The sequence below is a fragment of the Pecten maximus genome, chromosome 1 (assembly GCF_902652985.1).
Source record: "Pecten maximus chromosome 1, xPecMax1.1, whole genome shotgun sequence".
Classification (NCBI taxonomy): domain Eukaryota; kingdom Metazoa; phylum Mollusca; class Bivalvia; order Pectinida; family Pectinidae; genus Pecten; species Pecten maximus.
Window position 1 is genome coordinate 49,596,073 of NC_047015.1, and position 27,506 is coordinate 49,623,578.

Consider the following 27,506-nt stretch of genomic DNA (forward strand, 5'->3'; position numbering starts at 1 on the left):
GTATATAATATTATACAATTATGGACTTTTTACTTGGTTAATATGCTCTGATATTAACCAGAATGGAACTAATATTGACCGAGGCGAAGCCAAGGTCAACGTGGTTACATTCTGGTTAATATCAGAGCATATTAACCAAGTAAAAAGTCCATAACTGTTTTATTATATAATTAAAGTATTTGAAGCTGGCGAAACAGCAGACGCAGCCATTTCCTATGTGTTGCTATGGTATTACGTACCTTCCGGTAGAGTATTTCCAGAATCTATTTTTAGCGGAGGTGTTATTAACTGGTTTTTTTTATATTAACTGGTTTTGCTTTGCAAACCAGTTAATATCGCTATTTATCAAAAGTCATGTGTTAGCGATTTAGCCAATGAGAATATGGATAGATACACATTATATAATAACATGAATGAAGAAGTCATATACATGCAATCCTATACAACATGTTCTGTATACAGAGTGGAAGCAATGATGCCTTTTTGTCCTAATTCAAAGTACATAATGTACAAACGCTTGATAATGTGTTACCTACCTGGTCCTACTTGTCTGCAGAGTGATATCAAAAATGGTTTCTACCTGTAATCAGAGAAGGGCCATACCCACCTGATTTCTACCTGTCATCAGAGGAGAGTGATACCTGGTTTCTACCTGTCATCAGAGGAGAGTGATATTTACCTGGTTTCTACCTGTAATCAGAGGAGGGCCATACCTACCTGATTTCTACCTGTCATCAGAGGAGAGTGATATTTACCTGGTTTCTACCTGTCATCAGGGGAAGAGTGATACTTACCTGGTTTCTACCTGTAATCAGAGGAGGGCCTATACCTAACTGATTTCTACCTGTAATCAGAGGAGAGTGATACTTACCTGGTTTCTACCTGTCCTCGGAGAAGTGTAGCCTGTTGTTCAGACTGGGATTGCAGAGATGTGTGCTTTCTGAGGGCATCCAGCTACAATTAATATAAAGCACAAATCAATCAAATCTATCAATGGCCAAATGAAGAACATACAATGCAGTCCATGTTATATGAACTACATGATTACCAAAATGATACACACTCAAGGGTAATGACTGCCAGTGTAAAGTTGAAATTACTCAAGTTGTTTTTTTGATGTTTATTTTCAGTTTTTTCCTAAAGGAAGCTTCACAATTTTTGTGGACGTTGTGAAAATCACCAAAATTTTGTTCGAGGTATTTATTTTTTGCTATTTTATTTATCTTTGAAAACAGCCAAAAGTTAATATTAATTAAAACCTGAATTAAGGGGTAAGATGAAAATTATCTCCTTTGTCGAACACTGGAATTTGAACCATGCAGTATACCAGTGTTGAATGATATGATTCCTCACAGCCCATTTTCAGGGTTTGTTTGGTTTGTTTTTGTTTAACATCCTATTAACAGCCAGGGTCATTTAAGGACGTGCCAGGTTTTGGAGGTGGAGGAAAGCCGGAGAACCCGGAGAAAAACCACCGGCATACGGTCAGTACCTGGCAACTGCCCCACGTAGGTTTCGAACTCGCAACCCAGAGGTGGAAGGCTAGCGTTAAAGTGTCGGGACACCTTAACCACTCGGCCACCGCGGCCCCTCCATTTTCAGGGAAAGATATTATAATACATCTGTATACAGGACAAATATATATATACACGGTATACAGGACAAATATATATACACGGTATACATTGTACATGTATTGTTTATAGGTTCGGGTACATATATAAGCCAATTAAGACAGGAAAATGAAAAGCAAGGAAAAGAATACATTCACAGACATGTCATGGAATTGAAGAGAATCACAATATAATGCTGGACTTGATAGACTAGGCGATCACTCTAATCTACATATAACCAAGTGGACAGTGTCTACCAAAATTTATATAGAACTTATTTAAATATTGAAAGTTTTTATATACAATGTAACAACAGAATTTTTTTACTGAAGCTGACAATTTACACAGCAACTCCTACTACAGAGAAATACAACATTGTTAGGAATCTAGAAAGAGGAATCAAAAGGAAGAAATACCATGAAGGTCAAGGGTAACAGGAATTCAGGCTATCTATAGGTCATCATAAGGAATTCTAAACATGATTATTTATGTTTGGCAAAAATGTCTCATGTATACATTTTATGTATGACAGAATATGATACTGTGTACAGAAAGGAAGACAACTATAATAAAATCTAATTCTATTTCAGTCCAATATATTGTAATAAATATACATGTGTCTATGGAAGAGAAGACTATTTCAGTCCATATATATATAGTAATGAATTTACATGGGTCTATGGAAGGGGAGACTATTTCAGTCCATATATAGTAATGAATTTACATAAGTCTATGGATGGGGAAACTACCCAAGTACATTGTATTAAAAGAATAAATGTCTATGGAAGGGGAGACAAATCATGTCTATAGACAGGACTTAATGTGAAATGTATGTATCGGAAGATGTCTTCATTGATTCTTAAGAGGAATAAATGTAGATTAGGAAACCCAGAGTCCATGAACAAATCTGCATGAAAGAGGGAATTGTACGGGAGACAACTAGGAAGATCAATGAGCTAGAGAGATAAAAGGGAGACAACTAGGAAGATCAATGAGCTAGAGAGATAAAAGGGAGACAACTAGGAAGATCAATGAGCTAGAGAGATAAAAGGGAGACAACTAGGAAGATCAATGAGCTAGAGAGATAAAAGGGAGACAACTAAGAAGATCAATGAGCTAGAGAGATATGTCAGAGTACAACACAGTTACCTTCTCTTCCTGCAGGCAGTGACAAAAATAGACACAGATATATATATAGATATGTATGTATAAATGGAAGGAGCCAATCAAGTGTGTGCATGTGAAGGGGAGGCAGGAAATTGAAATGTATATAGTGACCATGTAATTAATTGTTGATGGAATATACAGCTGACTTTAGTAAGTGGGATCGGAAAATAGCTTGGGTTGATTACTTTAAAAAAATTATAAATTTCATAACAGAGGTAAAAACACTGTAAAGGAAGTTGTAGAAATCTCCATCTATAGTGTTACCATTTTGAAAAAGTTTCAAATACAGCAAGAGTGACTACATCTTGGAATCCAAAATTTACACTTTTGAAATAATATGACTAATATTCACACGACCAGTTCTCAGATAACGACTCTCAAAATGAATGCATATTTAAAAAATATCTTACATTGCTTTGTTTTCAACCTTATAATCATAATTAAAGAGATACTGATAATTGTTTTCTCCCAACACATTATCATACTGATAATAGATCATACAAAATATACAAGGTAGAAGAAAGTTTTATACAATTTTTCATAATTTATACTATTATATCGATATAGAGGATGTTTTCATGAGGAAATATCGCAGATTCCGTGCCTTTAATCACCAAAACATTTAGTGTGTAATAACATGAAAGGACTAACAGACACAATTTGAAATATTTCATGTCACTCGATATGTAAAGCAGCCATTATGATCTAAATGGCATCCCAAGGGGATTAACGCCCCAGTGTGGTGGTGAACTGTAGTGAAGTAATTTATGTTACCTAAAAGTATACATACATGTATATGTAATAAGCGATAACAATAGTTTTGTACTTTGTCAGTGAAATCAATTAGTAAAACCAATAACTGTGCCTTGATGATGAAGTAGTCTATAATCAATATGACAACCTTCCTCAAATTATAATATACCGTATTCAACCTAACAAGTGCACTCAGGTGTGCTTTAAAAACATACAAGACGTGCACGTAATAAAATCATTTCGGGGAAAAATTTCCATATAAAATCTAGGTAAAAAAAACACTTTTTTTTTATCACATACTGAAGCAAAAACAATGCAGAGCCTTTGGTTTAAAAACTGAAGATAATTATTACATTGGCAGGTCTGTGAGGTAAAGAACTTTTTAAATGTTTCAATCAGTGCACCCATCCTCTTTTTCCTGAAAATAGGTTGGGTACAACTATAGGGGCAGGTACATTTATCAGGTAGAATACGGTACCTATGATATCAATATATGTATTCTGTCTTCTAGGCCCTGTTACTTTATGCCTGAAAATATTTGTCAATGTCGTTCTAAAGACTGATATACCCAAAGGTACACGAATAATGTTACTGGCAACTATATTGAATACACAATTAATTCATGTTGAGAGTCATACATAATCTTTTGCATATATATGCTTCTTCAGCTATTTGAGGTCGCCAGTCTCTCACCAGATTACTTCCCAATATGTCAGTACCCATTAGAACAGCTGAGTAGACTTGAATCAGGATGAAATTACTTTTTCACTGACCCAACAACAATAACAGAAAAGGTCAGCACTATAAATTAAGTCCCTAAGTAAATTATATCCTGAATCAAACTTTGATATATTTACACTATTGAATATTTGTCCTCGATAATATCATCGATTCCAACATCATAACCTATGTGTACCCCAGGTTTGTAAACATGAAATTGTGCCTATAACTAAATTGGTACCCTTCATAGGGGCATGTTTGTAACAGGTCAGTCTTTACATGTATAACATAACAATCTTTATTGACAGTTATTTTAATCTGTTTACATTCCATTACAGATTTATAGTATATGTTTACACAATGGAAAGTATGTAAAAATCTGTTTACATTATAGTTTGAGCATGGACTATATGGAATTTACAAATTTAATATTTGTGAATTGTCAATTTCATTCAGAAAAATGTGTGGTTCTGTTTAAATCCTTTAGCTATACTGGTATCTAAAATAAACCTACGTTACACTTAAAATAAAAGTAGAATTTCTTTTTATTATTTTTTATTTTTTATGAAATTAAATCATAAAATCACTTTTTGTTGAAATATCAGCTAGGTCTCTGTAATGTATTCAACAACAAAATAATGTTATGAATTGCTAAAAAAAAAAAAAAAAAAAAAAAAAAACACTGAAAAACATCTGAACAAAACCTTATATATGACTGATTTTTTAGATTCCTTTCAAAAATCCAATGGGCCATGAAGTAAATTGCATCAATATATTTTTGTCAGCAACAATTTTATCAACTTTTAGAAACATTGTATCAGCCACACTTAACACTCTGGTTTACAAATAGTCTCCTAAACACAATAAAGTATCTTTTTTTTTTCTTTGTAATTTTTGAATTTTTTCTCAAGTTTATAACAATGCAAATATGTGTACATAAACAATTTAACTCTCACACATTTTCATTCATTCAATGAATCTTCATTCATAATTAATTTCAGAATTGATTGTGATTGTATCATACCTGTGCTCGGTTTTCATCCTCCAACTTCTTGGATTTGTTTTTTAAATCCCCTGACACCGCAGTGAAATCAGAGGCTTGTGAATCCACCTTCATTTTTAAGCCACGAATGTCATCAGCGAGCTGAAATGCAACTCTTTCCAGCTGGGACTTAGCTTGTAAAACCTCATCCAGATCAACTCGCATTTCTGATATCCTGAAACACAAAATTTGTCAAAGTCATACAAGATGAGATCAAATGTGCCTATAAACACATCTGATTATTACAATAAGGAAACATTGGAGAACAAAAGGTGTGTTGAACTTAAAGGATTAAAAACAAAATTGAAACACTGAAAAACAGTAACACAACAGCAGTTGAATCATTGTTGGGTTTATTGCCCCGTGAACTAAGATCAAGTCATTCGAAGACTGCTTTGGTCCTCAGAGCATGTAAAGTGTTTTATCACATGTACAAGTTATATAATTACCAGGTAAAGACAAACTTCCATTTACATACATACTGGCAGACAGCCTGGCAGACAGCCTGGCTAAACTGACAGACAGGCAGACAGACAGGCTAAACTGACAGACTGGCTAAACAGACAGACTGGCTAAACAGACAGACTTGCTAAACTGATCGACAGGCAGACAGGCAGGCTAAACTGATCGACAGGCAGACAGACTGGCTAAACTGACAGACAGGCAGACAGACTAACTAACCAGACAGACAGGCTAAACAGACAGACAGGCAGACAGACTGGCTAAACAGACAGACAGGCAGACAGACTGGCTAAACAGACAGACAGGCTAAACAGACGGACAGGCAGACAGACAGGCTAAACAGACAGTAAGGCTAAACAGACAGACAGGCAGACAGACTGGCTAAACTGATAGACTGGCTAAACTGATCGACAGGCAGACAGACAGGCTAAACAGACAGACTGGCAGACAAACGGGCTAAACAGACAGACAGGCAGACAGACAGACTGGCTAAACTGACAGACTGGCAGACAGTAAGGCTAAACAGACAGACAGGCTAAACAGACAGCCTGGCTAAACAGACAGACAGGCAGACAGACTGGCTAAACTGACAGACTGGCTAAACTGATCGACAAGCAGACAGACAGGCTAAACAGACAGACAGGCAGACAGACAGGCTAAACTGATAGACAAGCAGACAGACTGATTAAACAGACAGACAGGCAGACAAACGGGCTAATCTGACAGACTGGCAGACAGACTGGCTAAACTGATAGACAGGCAGACAGACAGGCTAAACAGACAGACAGGCTAAACAGACAGACAGGTAGACAGACTGGCTTGGACTGGCTAAACAGACAGACAGGCAGAAAAACTTGCTAAACTGATAGACAGGCAGACAGACTGGCTAAACAGACAGACAGCTTAATTTTTTGTTGGGGTTAAATAACAGGATGGGACAGGCTAGGATTGAGCTGCATCCATCAGCAATATACAGTGTAAAAATCACCCTGTATCATCTAAGTCTATCAAACCAGTGCCACTTTACTTCTACTTCTTAGATAGAGGTTAATGAAAGCCCCTAGGAATTGATGAGAATTCACTGAAGCTAATCAAACTATACATATATGTGTAATTTCAATGTATAGTTTTTTGGATACATATCAGATTTGATAAATTAGCATTATTTTTTTTTTATCAAATGCCTCTAAGGAATGTAGAAAAGGCACAAAAGATATTAGAACCTTTCAAAACATATTGAGTTAGATACAGTAGAGCCCAAATGAATTAAACTGCATCGTATTGCTATTCGTCCTTTAAAGTCTTGTCAGTGATGCTTAAAATGGGTTGATCCCTTAAAGAGGCAAACAACTCAAGAAAGATAAGTCAAAACCTTAACGGGGAGGTGCATATAACCCTCTAAGCTAGCTAGGTCAAGAAATGAACAGAATAACAAACTCAGAAAATATGTAGACTTACTTTGATGATTGAAGATCTCTCTTGGTGAGGAGTTCATTTTGACTGCTCTTCACTGCCTGTTCCACTCCTTTGGTATGATTAACAAGAGATGATAATGCTGACTTTTCGTCATGTAGCTTTTCTTCTGCTTCTTTAATCCGTGTTCCAAGTTGAGATATAAGTTCATTGCTAATTTTAATGGCTGACTCAAGATTTTGTCTGGAGCTTCTCTCGTCCCTGAGGATGTCTTCATTCCTTCGTGAAGATGATTTTATGTCCCCTTGTAGTCGTAACACCTCCTCTAGAAGAGCTCGGTTGGATTTCTCTGCCACTGACAGTCGGACTTCCACCTGTCTAAGACGTTCGTCTCCTTCAGCGTCCAGGGAGTTGATATACCCTGGACTTGTCTTGCGGCCCTGGACAGGGACCAGCTGTCCGTCTCGAGGCGTGTTAATGTTTGGAAGTTGGCTGTACCGAGACTGGAGCTGGGCCGGGGGCCTACAACAATATTTAAACAATGGTACATTATTGTTTGACAACAGAAAAACAATGGTACGATATTACCTGACAACAATCCCCCCAAGCCCTGTTACATGTGTGGTGCACAATCAAATTATCCCCCCTTCTGTGCCCCCTCACAAGTTACATGTGTGGTGCACAATCAAATTATCCCCCCTTCTGTGCCCCCTCACAAGTTACATGTGTGGTGCACAATTAAAAATCCCCCCCTCCCATGCCCCGTCCCTATATCCCAAACCCCTATTACGTGTGGTGCACAACTTAAAATGCACATTGAAGGTGGAACAGAGCTGTATAAGTGTGTCAAAAGTCAAAGACAGTGTTGAAAGATGACAGTGGTTTATTTGGTTTATTTTATTTAACGTCCTATTAACAGCCAGTGTCATTTAAGGATGTGCCAGGTTTTGGAGGTGGAGGAAAGCCAGAGTACCTGGAGAAAAACCACCGACCTACGATCAGTACCTGGCAACTGCCCCACGCAGCTTTCGAACTCGCAACCCAGAGGTGGACGGCTATAGTGATAAAGTGTCGGGACACCTTAACCACTCAGCCACTGCGGCCCAGTGGAGGAGTTGAACAGGTCAAACACCTTTGGTTAAGGGCCATTATGCATCTTTTATGTTAAGACTCGGGTTCTATAAGTTTTTGGATTCTGATCCAGTAAAAGTTAATCGGTGACCTGAACTAAGTATACTGTACTGAATAAATGAAAGAGAAATTGTTCAATGGAGAAATTCAATCATTATCTCACTCCGATACAAATGCATCTCATTTGTTTATTTAATTAATAATGAAGTAAAATGTAACCTGCTCGTCCCTGGTGACAACTTCCATTCACTTCTACTGAAGCTATTGTAACAGCTGGGCAACAATCATTGTAGGTATAGTGACACACATCACTGACAACAGGCAGATGAGGCGGAAGTATATATACAATACAGCCCATTTTACTATTCAACCAATATATATTATGGGATTCACACAATGTGTTAATCTGGAGATTTCAGTAAGTTCTGTTGAGAAAACAATGGCACGTAAGTGAAAACCAATATTCATATCAATATTCAGATAGTCAACAAAAAAGAGATAACATTATTGAACACGAGGCTGACTACTATCTAACATGCAATATGAGTGACAGTCCTAGCAAAATATTAATGGAGTTTGGGAAGGTCTGGATAAATATTAAAGTGTCCCAGAATGCACTTATCATCATTAACGATAATGGAATAAATTATATCCGTTGTCATGGACTCCATCTATTTGATATTACCAGATTCCTAACTTGTCAATAAATAATCAAGATTTGATGGCTAAAGCTCATTTTTATAGTAATTTGAATACAACTTTCATATTAATGTGTAGGTGATAATATTTTTTCGTAGTGTTTTTCGTAAATATATCTTGTTTTTATTGCCAGGAGACATTATAAATTGATATAATATGTTAAATCTATAGAGTAGTGTGACGGTCATGCACATGCAGTCTGGTTAACATATGGAAACAGCATACATAATAAAAACCCTGAATACAATATACTAAAGTGTAATGATCCCAAAGTTAAACTTTCCATAAGAGCTATAGTGCTGGTTTAGACAGGTTTTACTTTCCATAAGACCTTTAATGCTGGTTTAGACAGGTTTTACTTTCCATAAGAGCTGTAGTTCTGGTTTAGACAGGTTTTACTTTCCATAAGAGCTTTAGTGCTGGTTTAGACAGGTTTTACAGTACATATTTAGAGCTAAAGTGCTGGTTTAGACAAGTTTTACTGTACATATTTAGAGCTAAAGTGCTGGTTTAAATAAGTTTAACTGTACATATTTAGAGCTAAAGTGCTGGTTTAGACAAGTTTTACTGTACATATTTAGAGCTAAAGTGCTGGTTTAGACAGGTTTGTAACTGTCCATATCTAGAGCTAAAGTGCTGGTTTAGACCGGTTTTACTGTAGATACAGAACTAGGTCAGTTTTATCGTATATGTATACTAGTTTATAAGGCAGGTAAGTACAGTACAAATATATCATACAGAACTGGTATAGACAGGTTTCACTGTACATACAGAGCTGATATAGACAGGTTTCACTGTACATACAGAACTGATATAGACAGATTTCACTGTACATACAGAACTGATATAGACAGGTTTTACTGTACATATAGAACTGATATAGACAGGTTTCTCTGTACATACAGAACTGGTATAGACAGGTTTCACTGTACATACAGAACTGGTATAGACAGGTTTCACTGTACATACAGAACTGGTATAGACGGTTTCACTGTACATACAGAACTGGTATAGACCGGTTTTACTGTACATATAGAACTGATATAGACAGGTTTCACTGTACATATAGAACTGATATAGACAGGTTTCACTGTACATACAGAACTAGTATAGACAGGTTTCACTGTACATACAGAACTGATATAGACAGGTTTCACTGTACATACAGAACTGGTATAGACAGGTTTCACTGTACATACAGAACTGGTATAGACCGGTTTTACTGTACATATAGAACTGATATAGACAGGTTTCACTGTACATACAGAACTGATATAGACAGGTTTCACTGTACATACAGAACTGATATAGACAGGTTTCACTGTTCATACAGAACTGATACAGACAGGTTTCACTGTACATACAGAACTGCTTTAGATCAGTTTTGGAATATGACACAGAACTGGTTCCTTTAAAAAGTTAGAAGCAGGTTTTACCAAACATGTACATTCAGAATTGGATTGAGACAAATTTTTTGTACCACACAGATCTGGTTTAAGAAGGTTATTAATTCACTGTGCTATGTACAAGATAGGTTTTAAAGCCTTCCCAACATATTTTCAGTGCCTCTGCGCACAGTTTTGGGTTCATTCAATCAATATACAGTCAGATTGATTCATTACAGAATTGGCATGTGGAGGAATATATATGCATTAATATAATCATTCATACAAAAAAGCATCCAAAGATCTGTTCCAAATACGTGATGAGAGATATCTGCCAGTGCTTTGTTAATCATTTGTGGCAAAGTAAACACACAAAATAATACAGTGGTGTTTTTGTTACATAAGTCACAACATTTCAATCCAGATATTATAACAACAGGAGCCAGTCTCCAGTTTTTGCACTGCATGCATTGTATAATGTCATCATACACAAGCTCAACACATGTCAGTCTGATTTATATGTATATAGACAATCACCTATAACTGTATAGTTAATTTATATAATATCAATGGTATATGCATGTTTGTAATATTACTTATTCTAAATTAATTCAAAGTTCTATAAACAAACATTTTTTAATGCAAAAACAGTAACTTTTTTTTAGTTTAAAGTTGATAAATTGGCTGATATCCTAACCACAAATGCCACAGCCTACAGTATATCTCCTATACAGGTAGCGTAACTATATATGTAGCCATTTTCATTATCTTTCTCTTAATTACTGAAATACACACCTTGTTAATAATGTTATATGATTGTAAATTGTATATTACACATTAAGATAGAATCACAGACTTATTTGATTATGTGCTTTAAACAACGGAAGCTGGAAGGAAATTGTAAACATTCGGTACTACTGCGCATAACATCGAAAATGTAAACATCCGGCGCAGCGCATATGCATGAGTACACTGTACAAAGTTTATCGTTGACCTCTAGCACATTCACCTTCTTCATGGATAAAAAATTTATAAGCGCATGCATGTGCAAAAGGAGCTTTTGAATATAGTTCATTAGTTTGAGTAAAATTACGGACTACTGTGTTGATATATATCGGTAAGTCTATGGTTATAAGCGAATGTTTTGAAGTCAGCCATACTGGATTGAAAACGGAAGTAGGTGGTGCATGGTGAAAAAATCGCCAAATATGGGCATACACAGCAATTCTACTCTGGATTCTAATAAACGAACATTAATGTTCGTTTAAGGGGCATCTAAACAGCAAATCCAGTCAAAACATTGATATTTTACAGGCCTATAAATCCCTATTATGGTGCAATGTCCCAGAAGTAACATGATGAACTTTTAGTATGTATCATGGCAAACCGTGGGACTTGCTGTTGACATGTAATTTGTAAAGCTGTTTGTAAATTTCAACAAAACGTACGAAAAATGCATGTTTCAGGGGGACATAATTAACTCATTTAAATATCATCTATATTACACAAACTTGCCATGTCGTTTCGCTCACAAGTGTCTAAAGCACAAAATAGGAGCATTGCTTTGACCAGCTTTGACGTTATTATATGTATAAACGCTGTTTTTATTTTGACCTTGAATTGCTAATGGCGGTCGTGAATGATATCACACAAATACGGCATATTAGGAGGTATTTAAAACATCAAAAATGCTCTTATTAGACAATATAAAGTATTCTTGAAGTGGCCAGAAGACTACTTTTATGAAAAAATGTTCAACCGTTGAGTTTGGGGTAAAATATGTCTATTTCTGAAAAAGACTGCAAACTCACCAATTTAACAAATTGACTTTAAAATGTTCTTCTTACTATGATGAGATGTCTTAAATGTTTGATATAGGAGTATTGTTATTAACTGAAATGCCCCCCTTTAAGCCATATTTGTGTAAAATTATTCACAGCCACCATTTGCATTCCAAGGTCAAAACAAAATAAGTGTTTATACGTACATACAGTTAAATCCGGTCAAACAAATGCTCCTACCCTGTGCTATGGACACTTGTGAACATAACAGCTTGGCTATTTTTCAGGTTTGGTCATTTGCATGACTTAGAATTATTCCATGCTACATCTTACCACACAGTAATACTCTATAGAAGAAACTGGTAGCATATATAGCAATTTATTGGTGATTGTAAGAAGCTACATGTCCAAACAAACATTTTGGTATATTACATGACATTTTTTGTGCAACTCTTTAGGTATTTATTCGTGTTTGAAATTCAACATTATTCTGCTATATAGATGACCCTTAAAAAAAACACCAAAAACAATTATTATACCTCAGACTTGTATCACAGCTTCTGATTAGTGAAAACCATGTCACGTGATTAAAAACATTCGTTATGTCACCCTCTCGTGAGCCCTCCAAAATCGTTATGTCACCCTCTCGTGAGCCCCAACTCGGAACTCTCTTCCGTAACGTCTTCAAAAGTAGTCGAATCAGAGAAGTTCCGAGTATTCTGCTTGACAACAACAATGGCTGCCGGCGGACGCTATCGTCTGCCAACAGAGGAGGAATTGGCGAAATTATTGCAAGAAAAGGATTCTAAAAACACCAAAAGGGTCATCAATGTGGCCGTGGATTCCTTTAGACATTTCCTATCTGCAACAGGTAGGCCTAGACCAAAGGATTGTGAAAACTTCGACGTCCATACATTGAAAGTTCAACTGGGAGAATTTTATGCCGGGTCCAGAAAGACGATGGGGTACCTCTTAAAAACTTTTCTTAAAAACTGTTGATAGTAATTAATAAACTTATTGATACCAAAATTAATTCACTTATGTTTTTTTCGGTATAATAAAACAATTACTGCCCTTGTTCCGAGTTGACATGAATATTTGCCCACCCTTGAGGTGTCATGTCACCCTCGGGCTACGCCCTCGGGTGACATGACACCTCTCGGGTGGTCAAATATTCATGTCAACCCGGAACAAGGGCAATAATTGTATAATGACATACTCTCCGCTTAAAATGTTAGTACAGAAATCAAGCAAAATATGTTCATATCTAACATGCAAAGCCCTAGCCTATAGTCTCTACAAAGGAATATTCATGACTGAGCTGAACAAATGTTATAACCTAATTATTTGTAGTCCAGTTGATGCTTTCTAAAAATAGGCTAATTTCCAATAGTAGTTGTTGAAAACTTATGATAAATATATTATTCAGAGGAAACCTCTGCCCAAGGTAAATATTCTTTTGTATATAAAGCCAACAAAATGCAGTAATTTAATTAAAACAAAGCCTACTTTCTCAAATATTTTCTTAATAATGTTTTCAACATTTAGAAATGTCTAATGTTAGATTTCCATCGTAGTAGTACTAGTTCTACAGGGGGGTGATCGACTCTTTTTTACAGCTGTTTTTCAGTCGGATTAGTAAATGGAGCATATACAGTTAAGCGGAGGCAATAAACCTACGTTCCGCTTACCCAGAAATATCTAGTAGAGAAGGGGAGTCTGTCCATCGTCGCCTGGCCCTATACGACATCTTCACTTAATTCAGCCACATCCAATCAAAATGCTACAATGTGTATATCAGTCACATGACCTCTGCTTGTCTTCTGCTGGACCCAACGACATAGAGGGATACAAAACAAATTATATGAAAAGAAATAATATCATGAAAAAACTAAAACATAATTCCTACTGTGAAAATGTGCTATGTTGTGTTTTATTTAAATCAGTTTGATGTTAGTAGAGGCTGGCCACTTGATAATAAGGGATCGGTAAAATTTGATGAAGTCTGGTGATTTTTGATACTGGTGTAGTAATACATGGGTAAGATATATAATTACCGTAATGGTCATGTGACTTCCCTTGCTCCATCCTTAAATCTCCTGACCCGAGGCATATACTTTTTGTTATTATTGTGTTAAAGGAATGAATCAAGGTTATATCAAAAAGAATTGTTGAAAAAAAAAGTAATTATTAAAGGGGCATTTCTTCATTTGAGAAAAGTTTAGATGGTCAAAATTAAACTTACTGGAAAATATGCATTTTTTCTATTATTAGTACATGTAGTAGTTATAAAAGTATCTTTACATTAAAACGGCAGTTTTACTCTCAAGATAAGCCAAAGTTCTTTGAGGAGGAAGTCCTGAAAATTATTAATTCGACCCAAAGTATCACAATTACCGCAAAGACATACGGTATTTGTATACGATACGCCTTTTCCTGCACATTTCGGTGTTTATTTCATTACTTGTACATACAAACACTTATATAATCATCATTCAGACATATATTTTATCAATAGAAATTGTGTAAGTTTCTGAAGTCCGAATGAAGGAATTAATGCCTCCTTATAAAAAAAGAAAAATGTTTAATTTTACCATAATCGGGTTAAATGAAGCCCATTGCCATTCTATAAATTTTGTTCTATTATGTTTGGAGGAATAATTCACCAAACTGATGAAAAATATCTATTGAAGAAAAATCAATTGAAAACAAATGTAAGCAGCTTTGCTTTACCGTGGAGTATTGGTCTCACTTCACCATTATGGTATTTTGACCATGGTTCATTTCACCAGAATACTTCAATCAAAATACCACCACCCCAGTATTTAAATAAGAAACAATGATAATATTGATTTTCACATGGGTCACATTCAATATTCAATTTTGCTTAGAATTGTAAACTGCTATCAAGACAAAATTTCAAAAGATGCATTATATTATCTAATTGTTGTTTGTATAATATTGAACGAATAGAGATTAAATCAACTTATATTTTTTCATCACAATCAATATATTATGTTTATATTTCTTCCTCAAAACTCATAAAATCAAGCGTTGTGTAGTCATGTAATATTTACGTTAATTATTACGGTCAGATGACTGTTTTAAACACAGTCTGCGGTTATTTCAGAAATTTGTTGTGTAATTAGGAGAGTAATTGATTAGCTATATTTCATACTGAGGAACATTTAAATTCTAGCAATTATTGATCGACTCTTAGCTAATCAATGTTAAATATTTGGACCAATTAATTAACAGCAAAACTTCCCCGGGGTGATAATTTAATATAGCAAGTGGTAGGATACTTGTCATTAAGATCTGAAATCTTTGTTTGCAGATTTCTGTACGAATTGGGACAATTATAGACATTTAAAAAATTTAATTGTTAGATAGAAAACTGATTAATAATTATGAAAATAGAAATTGACATATCAGAGATTAAACAAGTAACCTTAAAAGTAATTTATGATTCATTCAGGCAAAGCAAATTAATTCTTAGGATAACATGGACTTATTGAAGTATGATATTATTGTGGACAAAGCAGCCCTGTTCGATCACCTACGCAGTCAACATTAGCGGAATTAATACTATTGATACATTGTTCAATATCTTTACAGCGATATATATAGCGTCTGGTCAGACTGCAAGGTACAATTTAATACAAGTATATATATATACCTGAGGTCTTACTCCTGTAAAAACCAATCATATACCGTATATATACAAGAAAAATGACATTGTTATTATATATCATATATACATGTACATTTTATATGCATTATTGCTGTCATTGAAATAATCTAGATTTTCAGCAAGTGATAACATTTTTTCTATATACCGTATTCAACTCGTACAAATCACAAAAGTGGTGGCTTAATGTAAAAAGAAATATTTTCAGTCTGAAATCTTGAAATTCGAGTGAAAAAAATAGCAAACTTTTTTTTTTTTTTAACATTTATATAGAAAAAACAATCCAGAGTCTTTTGCAGTTCTGTAAGTTAAGGAATTTGATATTTTCATAAAAAGTAGGGTATTAATAGGTGGAATACAGTAATTGTCTCTGCTTTTATCTAATAACATCTATAACTCATTGCATATGTAGCAGCTGAGAAAACTTGGCCATTTTACTTTAGCATTTTGTAAAATCGGAATCATGGTAAATATTTTTTAAAACATTTTCAAATTTTGCGAAATATTGTTGAAATATTAAAACTTTAGTGATAAAACGCATTAAGGTTGATCATCACTGATTTTTTTTCATCAACTAATGGAATATCTATTATTGATCTGATATCATAACGATAGCTGGTACATGGCAGGATGAAAATGTCATCCTCATTCATATAAACATTGTCAATTAATTTCAGTATTTGTCCATACTGACATGCCAACCAATCAAAACAGGAAGCTGAAATTGAAATACAATTACTATCAAATGTTCTAGGCTTTTAAATGTCCTTCACACTGCAGTCGAATCACAGCAGTTACACAAACACTACGTGTAGGACGTGCAGCTTATACAGGGGTGGACATATATATATGAAGAGAATTTGATGATCCTGGCTTATATAGTTTTTAGCTTGAGTTTTGATTATTTCATAAACTTATAATGGTTTTAGACAAGGAAACTTCAATTGCTCCCCACGGAATCATTCCATGGTTTCTAACAACATCGAGTTTTGTTTTCCTGATCTAACTGTTATTTCACCTCAATTCATTAAAAAGTGTAAAAATCAATACCTACCACCAGGAAATCAATACCACTACACGTCTATAGCGATTCCCTTGAGAAACACTTTAATTAGCTTCTCTCAAGAAAAAATAAATTAATTAAGCTATCTTATTTGGACATCCAATGAAAGAAATTCTATATACATATTGGTGGTGTGAATTATACCCTCAATGAATCATTAAGCTCCAATATGATCATCATCACCATCAATCAATCAACTGCCACAAATATCCCTGCTGTAATTTGTCCAATTAAAACATCCACTTGATAAAGATCCGAGGAATCCAGGAGACAACACACTGAAGTCCGATAGAAAATCCCTTACGAATAATTCAATACAACTTCAAACGGTCGGATTTAGGTCCGTCACATTTTTCAAGTTTGAACAATTTTATCATAAGTATCCAATAATAAGATGACAACGAGGCACTGCCATGGGTTTACATGCAAGATTTTCAAGAGATTCCCCTACAGCTTATGTAACTGATCAATTTCAGACATGTAGATATAAATATCCTACACCACTGTATATAACTTCCCAACACCTTTAATGGTTAAAACATGTCTGTCTAAAAATGTGACGCCAACAATATATATATATGCTAAATATATTCTAGTTTGATTTGCCAACATTCTAGTTTGTGTATAAGTTCGTACACCTTGGAGACTTTCAGGTATATACTTTATTTAGGTCAACCCCTATCCTTTTCCTGCATGTATATTTTATAGATAATATCATGAACATGTCGATACAAGAAATATGTTGATATATCGCCTGACAAATGCTTTCCTTGAAAGGCTTCTCATGTCACTGGGGTTTCATTAGGAAAGTATAATAGGTCTCTTTGATATATCTGTACCTAATTAAACTTGTTCATACATAGGCTTTCTTTTCAGTTCAATTACATATATACATATCTGGTGCTATTTCCAATACAATAAATCATATTTCAGTTGAACGCAGAAAAAAATGTTAAAATCAATTTTTGTCTCACCATGCACACGCTATAACATCGAATATCTCTGGTCGTAAGAAAATATAATGCTATAATACACCCCACCATCCAATTTCTCTTGGCATATGAAAATATCATACTATATATATATATAAATATGTATTTGCCACCATTCAATACCTCTGGCCATAAGAAAATATAATGCTATATATATATACATAGGTCACCATCCAATTTCTCTGGCCATAAGAAAATAAAATGCTATATACATGCCACCATCCAATTTCTCTTGGCATATAAAAATATTATTCTATATATATAAATATGTATTTGCCACCATCCAATATCTGGCCATAAGAAAATATAATGCTATATACACGCCACCATCCAATTTCTCTTGGCATATGAAAATATTATTCTATATATACATGTATAAATATGTATTCACCACCATCCAATACCTCAGGCCATAAGAAAATATAATGCTATACATGTATATGATATGTCACCATCCAATTACTCAGGCCGTAATAAGAAACTAATGCTCTACAAATTCTGCCAGCTCTTCGATTTATCAATCTGATCCACATTTCTTAATCTAAATTTGAAATATAGGTATTTGATGTTTGTTAAAGAGTTATCTAAACTTGCAAGTCTAGTGACTAAAACATGTCGACTAATATCCCTAACACAACATATTAATGTGTCCAAGCTGAAACCCAAATCTGAAGAAATATCTGATCGAATTGGATATATTCATCGTATCATATAATTGCCAATACACTTTTTACCTATAGATATATTCTAATTTACCATGTCATCCCAGAACCTTACTTACCTTAAAGCCATGATTGTTTAAACAAATAATGTTATGTGTACTCCATGTAACACAATTCGCCATGCCTAGGTTTATCGAGCTTAAAAATTGTCAGCAATAGCAATGTGCATGTTTTAGTTACAGAACCATAATCACTATTTGCTAAACATCGATTACTGATATTTTTTACATTAGAACCATATTTTTTTCTACTTTACTAGCATTGGTAGTATATTTGAAGTTCTTGGAACGTTAACAGCAAACAGCAAATTAATGAAATCAGTGTTGTTACACTCAGAGATCGATTACGGCATAACAGTCTCTGATGATCTAACTGTCTCACAACAAATGCATCACAAACAAATATTGTTATACTAAAAAAAGTTATTGAGAGATATATCTTACTCTATCTACAAAATGCCAAATCCTACTCCTACGATGTGTTATATTTTCCAAAATTTGTCTGAACATCATCATCATCATCATCATCATCATGGGTTGGATATTATATACATGTACATATGATATGAAACATATATATGATACATTCATGACTGTATATTTACATTTGCTCCGCATTTCCCCATTGACATAAATGCTAAGAGGCAGTTGCCACCATACGCCTATAACACCCAGTGCCTCAGGCTATAACACCCAGTGGGTCATGTGACATTAAAAAAGGCGGGATTTTTTTTATGTTAGTTTAGTTTTTAAAGTTGACGAAAATGGTCAGACAATGTAAATATAAGTATTGAACCCGTTAGGGGTTCCCATGCCATTTGCCCACCATACATCTTGCAGCCATATCGACTAATAACAACATTAAAACCACTGTTCATTGCTTAAATGATCACACTCGGATTATATTATAAGCTACCTTGTATTACTGTCCTCCTTCAACATGTGAAGTGGTTGACCTGCCAATCATGTCACAACCTTTACAAGTAAATTGATAGCAATAAAATATTAACAAGAGAAATTTGCTCAAGGTCAACCTTCCTTAGAGACTTGTCAATCCTATTTCTCAAATGTAGCCGTAATCAGGATAGCGGAAAGTTTACTGCGGGTAGATCTAATAATGGAGGTCACGGATTGATGCCATTGGTAGACTATAAGTCTGGCAGGTTAAGTTAGTTACTGGTTAATACAGCCTACATGACTCTGCTTTTGGCTAGGTTTTGTCTCACCAATTTAATAACATGAATCTTCCCTTTGTTCGGTTTCATCTCATTTTGCTAGGTTTCATCTCACCAACTATAACATGACTCCACCTTTTACTCAGGTTTCATCTCACCAACTATAACATGACTCCACCTTTTACTAGGTTCATCTCACTAACTATAACATGAATCCACCTTTTACTAGGGTTCATCTCACCAACTATAACATGACTCCACCTTTTACTCGGGTTCATCTCACCAACTATAACATGACTCCACCTTTTACTAGGTTTCATCTCACCAACTATAACATGACTCCACCTTTTACTAGGGTTCATCTCACTAACTATAACATGACTCCACCTTTTGCTAGGTTCATCTCACCAACTATAACATGACTCCACCTTTTACTAGGTTTCATCTCACCAACTATAATATGACTCCACCTTTTACTAGATTTCATCTCACCAACTATAACATGACTCCACCTTTTACTAGGTTTCATCTCACCAACTATAATATGACTCCACCTTTTGCTAGGTTTCATCTCACCAACTATAACATGACTCCACCTTTTGCTAGGTTTCATCTCACCAACTATAACATGACTCCACCTTTTGATAGGTTCATCTCACTAACTATAACTTGACTCCACCTTTAACTAGGTTTCATCTCACCAACTATAACATGACTCCACCTTTAACTAGGTTTCATCTCACCAACTATAACTTGACTCCACCTTTAACTAGGTTTCATCTCACCAACTATAACATGACTCCACCTTTTACTAGGTTTCATCTCACCAACTATAACATGACTTCACCTATTGCTAGGTGTCATCTCACCAACTATAACATGACTCCACCTTTTACTAGGTTTCATCTCACTAACTATAACATGACTCCACCTTTTACTTCTAAGGTTTCATCTCACCAACTATAACATGACTCCACCTTTTACTAGGTTTCATCTCACTAACTATAACATGACTCCACCTTTAACTAGGTTTCATCTCACCAACTATAACATGACTCCACCTTTTGCTAGGTTTCATCTCACCAACTATAACATGACTCCACCTTTTACTAGGTTTCATCTCACCAACTATAACATGACTTCACCTATTGCTAGGTTTCATCTCACCAACTATAACATGACTCCACCTTTTGCTAGGTTTTATCTCACCAACTATAACATGACTCCACCTTTTACTAGGGTTCATCTCACCAACTATAACATGACTCCACCTTTTACTAGGTTTCATCTCACCAACTATAACATGACTCCACCTTTTACTAGGGTTCATCTCACCAACTATAACATGACTCCACCTATTGCTAGGTTTCATCTCACCAACTATAACATGACTCCACCTTTTACTAGGTTTCATCTCACCAACTATAACATGACTCCACCTTTTACTAGATTTCATCTCACCAACTATAACATGACTCCACCTCTTACTAGGTTTCATCTCACCAACTATAACATGACTCCACCTTTAACTAGGTTTCATCTCACCAACTATAACATGACTCCACCTTTAACTAGGTTTCATCTCACCAACTATAACATGACTTCACCTATTGCTAGGTTCATCTCACCAACTATAACATGACTCCACCTCTTACTAGGTTTCATCTCACCAACTATAACATGACTCCACCTTTAACTAGGTTTCATCTCACCAACTATAACATGACTCCACCTTTAACTAGGTTTCATCTCACCAACTATAACATGACTTCACCTATTGCTAGGTTCATCTCACCAACTATAACATGACTCCACCTCTTACTAGGTTTCATCTCACCAACTATAATATGACTCCACCTTTAACTAGGTTTCATCTCACCAACTATAACATGACTCCACCTTTTACTAGGTTTCATCTCACCAACTATAACATGACTCCACCTTTAACTAGGTTTCATCTCACCAACTATAACATGACTCCACCTTTAACTAGGTGTCATCTCACCAACTATAACATGACTCCACCTTTTGCTAGGTTTCATCTCACCAACTATAACATGACTCCACCTTTACTAGGTTTCATCTCACCAACTATAACATGACTCCACCTTTTACTAGGTTTCATCTCACCAACTATAACATGACTCCACCTTTTACTAGGTTTCATCTCACCAACTATAACATGACTCCACCTCTTACTAGGTTTCATCTCACCAACTATAACATGACTCCACCTTTAACTAGGTTTCATCTCACCAACTATAACATGACTCCACCTTTTACTAGGTTTCATCTCACCAACTATAACATGACTCCACCTCTTACTAGGTTTCATCTCACCAACTATAACATGACTCCACCTCTTACTAGGTTTCATCTCACCAACTATAACATGACTCCACCTTTTACTAGGTTTCATCTCACCAACTATAACATGACTCCACCTCTTACTAGGTTTCATCTCACCAACTATAACATGACTCCACCTTTTACTAGGTTTCATCTCACCAACTATAACATGACTCCACCTTTTGCTAGGTTTCATCTCACCAACTATAACATGACTCCACCTTTAACTAGGTTTCATCTCACTAACTATAACATGACTCCACCTTTTACTAGGTTTTATCTCACTAACTATAACATGACTCCACCTTTAACTAGGTTTCATCTCACCAACTATAACATGACTCCACCTTTTACTAGGGTTCATCTCACCAACTATAACATGACTCCACCTCTTACTAGGTTTCATCTCACCAACTATAACATGACTCCACGTTTTACTAGGTTTCATCTCACCAACTATAACATGACTCCACGTTTTACTAGGTTTCATCTCACCAACTATAACATGACTCCACCTTTTACTAGGTTTCATCTCACCAACTATAACATGACTCCACCTTTTGCTAGGTTTCATCTCACCAACTATAACATGACTCCACCTTTAACTAGGTTTCATCTCACTAACTATAACATGACTCCACCTTTTACTAGGTTTTATCTCACTAACTATAACATGACTCCACCTTTAACTAGGTTTCATCTCACCAACTATAACATGACTCCACCTTTAACTAGGTTTCATCTCACCAACTATAACATGACTCCACCTTTTGCTAGGTTTCATCTCACCAACTATAATATGACTCCACCTTTAACTAGGTTTCATCTCACCAACTATAACATGACTCCACCTTTTGCTAGGTTTTATCTCACCAACTATAACATGACTCCACCTTTAACTAGGGTTCATCTCACCAACTATAACATGACTCCACCTTTTGCTAGGTTTCATCTCACTAACTATAACATGACTCCACCTTTTACTAGGTTTCATCTCACCAACTATAACATGACTCCACCTGTAACTAGGTTTCATCTCACCAACTATAACATGACTCCACCTTTTACTAGGCTTCATCTCACCAACTATAACATGACTCCACCTTTTACTAGATTTCATCTCACCAACTATAACATGACTCCACCTTTTACTAGATTTCATCTCACCAGCTATAACATGACTCCACCTGTAACTAGGTTTCATCTCACCAACTATAACATGACTCCACCTTTTACTAGGTTTCATCTCACCAACTATAACATGACTCCACCTTTTACTAGGTTCATCTCACCAACTATAACATGACTCCACCTTTTACTAGGTTTTATCTCACTAACTATAACATGACTCCACCTTTTACTAGATTCATCTCACCAACTATAACATGACTCCACCTTTTACTAGGTTTCATCTCACCAACTATAACATGACTCCACCTGTAACTAGGTTTCATCTCACTAACTATAACATGACTCCACCTTTTACTAGGTTTCATCTCACCAACTATAACATGACTCCACCTATTGCTAGGTTTCATCTCACCAACTATAACATGACTCAACCTTTAACTAGGTTTCATCTCACCAACTATAACATGACTCCACCTTTTACTAGGTTTCATCTCACCAACTATAACATGACTCCACCTTTAACTAGGTGTCATCTCACCAACTATAACATGACTCCACCTTTAACTAGGTTTCATCTCACTAACTATAACATGACTCCACCTTTTACTAGGTTTCATCTCACCAACTATAACATGACTCCACCTTTAACTAGGTGTCATCTCACCAACTATAACATGACTCCACCTTTAACTAGGTTTCATCTCACTAACTATAACATGACTCCACCTTTTACTAGGTTTCATCTCACCAACTATAACATGACTCCACCTTTAACTAGGTTTCATCTCACCAACTATAACATGACTCCACCTTTTGTTAGGTTTCATCTCACCAACTATAACATGACTCCACCTTTTGCTAGGTTTCATCTCACTAACTGTTACTATAGTCAGTGTTCTGTCAGCATTTTTATTCTGCCAGTCAATTCTTGGTAAACATACACACAAGTTCTTAGTTGCTCCGGCCACAGGGCTGGTGCAATGGTAAGACACTCTCCTTTCGGTAATTATAAGACCCTAGCTCGCACCTTTGGTTTAATTTGTTTAACGTCCTATTAACAGCCAGGGTCATTTAAGGATTTGGAGGTGAAGGTGTACCTGGAGAAAAACCACCGACCTATGGTCAGTACCTGGCAACTGACCCAACGTGAGTTTCAAACTCGCAACCCAGAGGTGGAGGGCTAGTGATAAAATGTCGGAACACCTTAACCACTCGGCCACCACAGCCCCTAGCTCGCACATACGTCTGGGCCAACAACAAAGTGATCTGGAGTGTCAACTTGTTCCCAATTCTTGTAAAATAAGGTGAAGTTAAATAATATTGAAAAGAATAGAACTCAGTATTATAAACAGACAAACCTAGTTATTTCAAAGTCAAGTTAGTCCTGTAAAAACTTTTATATATCCCAAGGTGAATGAATATTTCCTATAGATTGAGAATTTACTGTTGAAATTGAATTTTTACTGAAGATCAGGAAGTTTGACTATAGTTCACCCTTGGGAAATATTCCTCTCATGACCTTTGTGAAATAATACAGTTATATAGAGTTTTCAACATCGATAAGGTTCCATGGTGCATATATGCATGAGTATATCAGTTATATTTCGACTTATATATATTATTTTGCATCTATAAACGGTACTAGATAATTCATCCCTGTCACCATGAAGTCTGGAAGCTGTTTGATATTATATAAACATTTTTCAGAGTATCCATAATTCATATAGTATGATATATATACCGGTACATGTCAATTAACTGATATGAAGAAGAGAAATTAAGATATTTTTCACGTAAAAATTCAATAAATGTGGTGTAACATTGCATTGAATATATTTTACTAGAAGGACATATATTACATACAAAGTTAAGACTTTATGAAAATAAAAAAATTGAAGAAGGATCTGAAGTGGATAGGTTTATGTTGGAAGTTTCCCTCCCCCCACCCCCCCCCCCCCCCCCTCCACATGTGAAAAAAGGTTAGGTATTCGGTTGTCACTATCAAGTGACAATAGATTATTTATGAGTGAAGGTTGTGTAGCTTTAGATAAACATTCCAAATACTAACACTCCAGGTACACTCATACAGTAATCAATAGTAAACACTGTTAAATCTCTCAACTAAAAGCTTCAGCCAAGAGCTACAATTCACAATGGATATCGTATAACATCAAACCGAAAAGAACAACGATTAGAACATTAAAATTGCAGACATTTATTGTAAATAATGGTAGTGGATAGGTAAAAGTACCAGTAAGCAAGTATATCAAGCTAGTACTCAACCCCATTGGAGATATCCCCATGGTACCAATCCACATTAGAGATATCCATATAGTACCAATCCAAAGTAGAGATATCCCCTCCCAGTACCAATTCCCAATAGATATCCCCACCAATACAAATTCCAAATAGATATCCCCTACCAGCCTCAATCCCTAGGAGAGATATCCCCTACCAGCCTCAATCCCCAGTACAGATATCCCCTTCCAGCCCCAATCCCCAGTAGAGATATCCCCTACCAGCACCAATCCCCAGTAGAGATATCCCCTACCAGCCCCAATCCCCAGTACAGATATCCCCTACCAGCCCCAATCCCCAGTACAGATATCCCCTACCAGCACCAATCCCCAGTAGAGATATCCCCTACCAGCCTCAATACCCAGTAGAGATATCCTCTACCAGCCCCAATCCCCAGTAGAGATATCCCCAACCAGCCCCAATCCCCAGTAGAGATATCTGCTACCAGCACCAATCCCCAGTACAGATATCCCCTACTAGCCCCAATCCCCAGTAGAGATATCCCCTACCAGCCCAAATCCCCAGTAGAGATATCCTCTACCAGCCCCAATCCATAGAAGAGATCTCCTTCCAGTATAATCTAAGTATATAGTAGTTGCACTGTATGACACAATATCTGATTATGTCGTCCCAGGTGATACAGAATCAATTCTCTAATAGACAGAACATCAATGAATTATATGATACCAATAACATTCAGGTTTAATGGCAGGGTCATGGAAAGTTACATTAATATCATAGCACTGACATAAAACACAGAAGCTGGTAATAGATGTTCTAATCACATAAATCCATGCCCTCAAAAACAGACCCCTCGTTAAAAAAGAATTAATGTAGGAAATGATGACGTGGTGGTGTGTATTAGACATAAAACACCAGATTCCAACTACAAACGAGGACAACATCTTACCGGACTCTGTTAGCTGGTACAGCCATTTTGGATTGAGGACTCGGATTCTTCAGGTATCTCGGTGCATCATGCAATTTTCTCCAAAAAAGCGTATTTTCCATGCTCTGAGAAACTCATTGAGGTTTTTTTTTTTTCACTTCTGACTTTAAAAATTCAGTATTTATCAATAGGTACACAGATGACAGTGATAATTCCAGTTGAACAACTAACTCTGAAATATCTGAAATATCATAAAGTTTAAATCCTGTTATCACAAAATCCCATTCTGAAGTATATGGCCCTCCGGTATGATAACTATCGGATGTAATGTATAGATTCGGGACACTAAATCACAGAGTCCACTATGTGTATGATGACCACTCATATTTGGCTATCTGTCTTTATATAATTCCCTGTGTCCGAGTTACAGGGATATCTTATTACTTAGTGTCACCATCGTAGACCGAGTTGGGAATCAACCATGCGGTGAGAACAGAGGTAGGGCCATTCATCAGTGTCGTCAGCATCTGAAGCTATGTTTATATGATGTTAGCACCGGTTACTAACCACGCACAGCGACTCGCTACCATGTCACATCAGCTACCTATAGCTTCTTGTCGTCGGTGTTTGATGAGAAATTCCAATAATGATTCTGCAAAGCCTTTAGAAGTTCAATGCTATTAGAGGCATACCGCCTGATTTTACTAGAAGTGTTACGAAGTCCGACGAATGACCCACACATTAACAACAACATAGAGATATTGAACCTATAAGCTGACCACAGCCTTCTAATGACAGTCATGTAGAGGGAAATCAATGTTATTTGACCGCCCTGGTCGACAGATTTATACCTCACTCCCTCTTACCACAGTAAAAGTAACACACAGCTAGCCCGGAACATTATAGATTATTCTTAGTTTTATATCACTTGCCCATTATTCTTACAAGAGAGTATTGACAAAAAAAAATCAATTATCTGAAATGGTTTCGAATGCAAACTCCCAGTTACATGTATTGTTACTTTCTATTCA

The 27,506-nt window shown here is 35.9% G+C and overlaps 1 protein-coding gene across 11 annotated transcripts in view; it reads right to left on the reverse strand.

The window, feature by feature from the left end:
* The window catches only part of LOC117336838 (coiled-coil domain-containing protein 154-like), a 64,702-nt gene that overhangs the window by 32,114 nt on the left and 5,082 nt on the right, over window positions 1-27,506 (reverse strand). For 2 of the 11 annotated variants that reach the window (XM_033897590.1, XM_033897584.1), the window contains exons 1-5: window positions 26,497-26,696; window positions 7,216-7,692; window positions 5,278-5,470; window positions 2,763-2,771; window positions 872-954 (exon numbers count right to left, since the gene is read on the reverse strand). In XM_033897590.1, the coding sequence (XP_033753481.1) occupies window positions 872-954; window positions 2,763-2,771; window positions 5,278-5,470; window positions 7,216-7,692; window positions 26,497-26,597 (863 nt within the window). In that variant the 5' untranslated portion in view covers window positions 26,598-26,696. Of the gene's footprint in view, window positions 1-871; window positions 955-2,762; window positions 2,772-5,277; window positions 5,471-7,215; window positions 7,693-13,857; window positions 13,990-26,496; window positions 26,699-27,506 lie in introns of those variants that run through there. The other 9 variants (XM_033897513.1, XM_033897498.1, XM_033897565.1 and 6 more) reach the window with 8 other exon arrangements.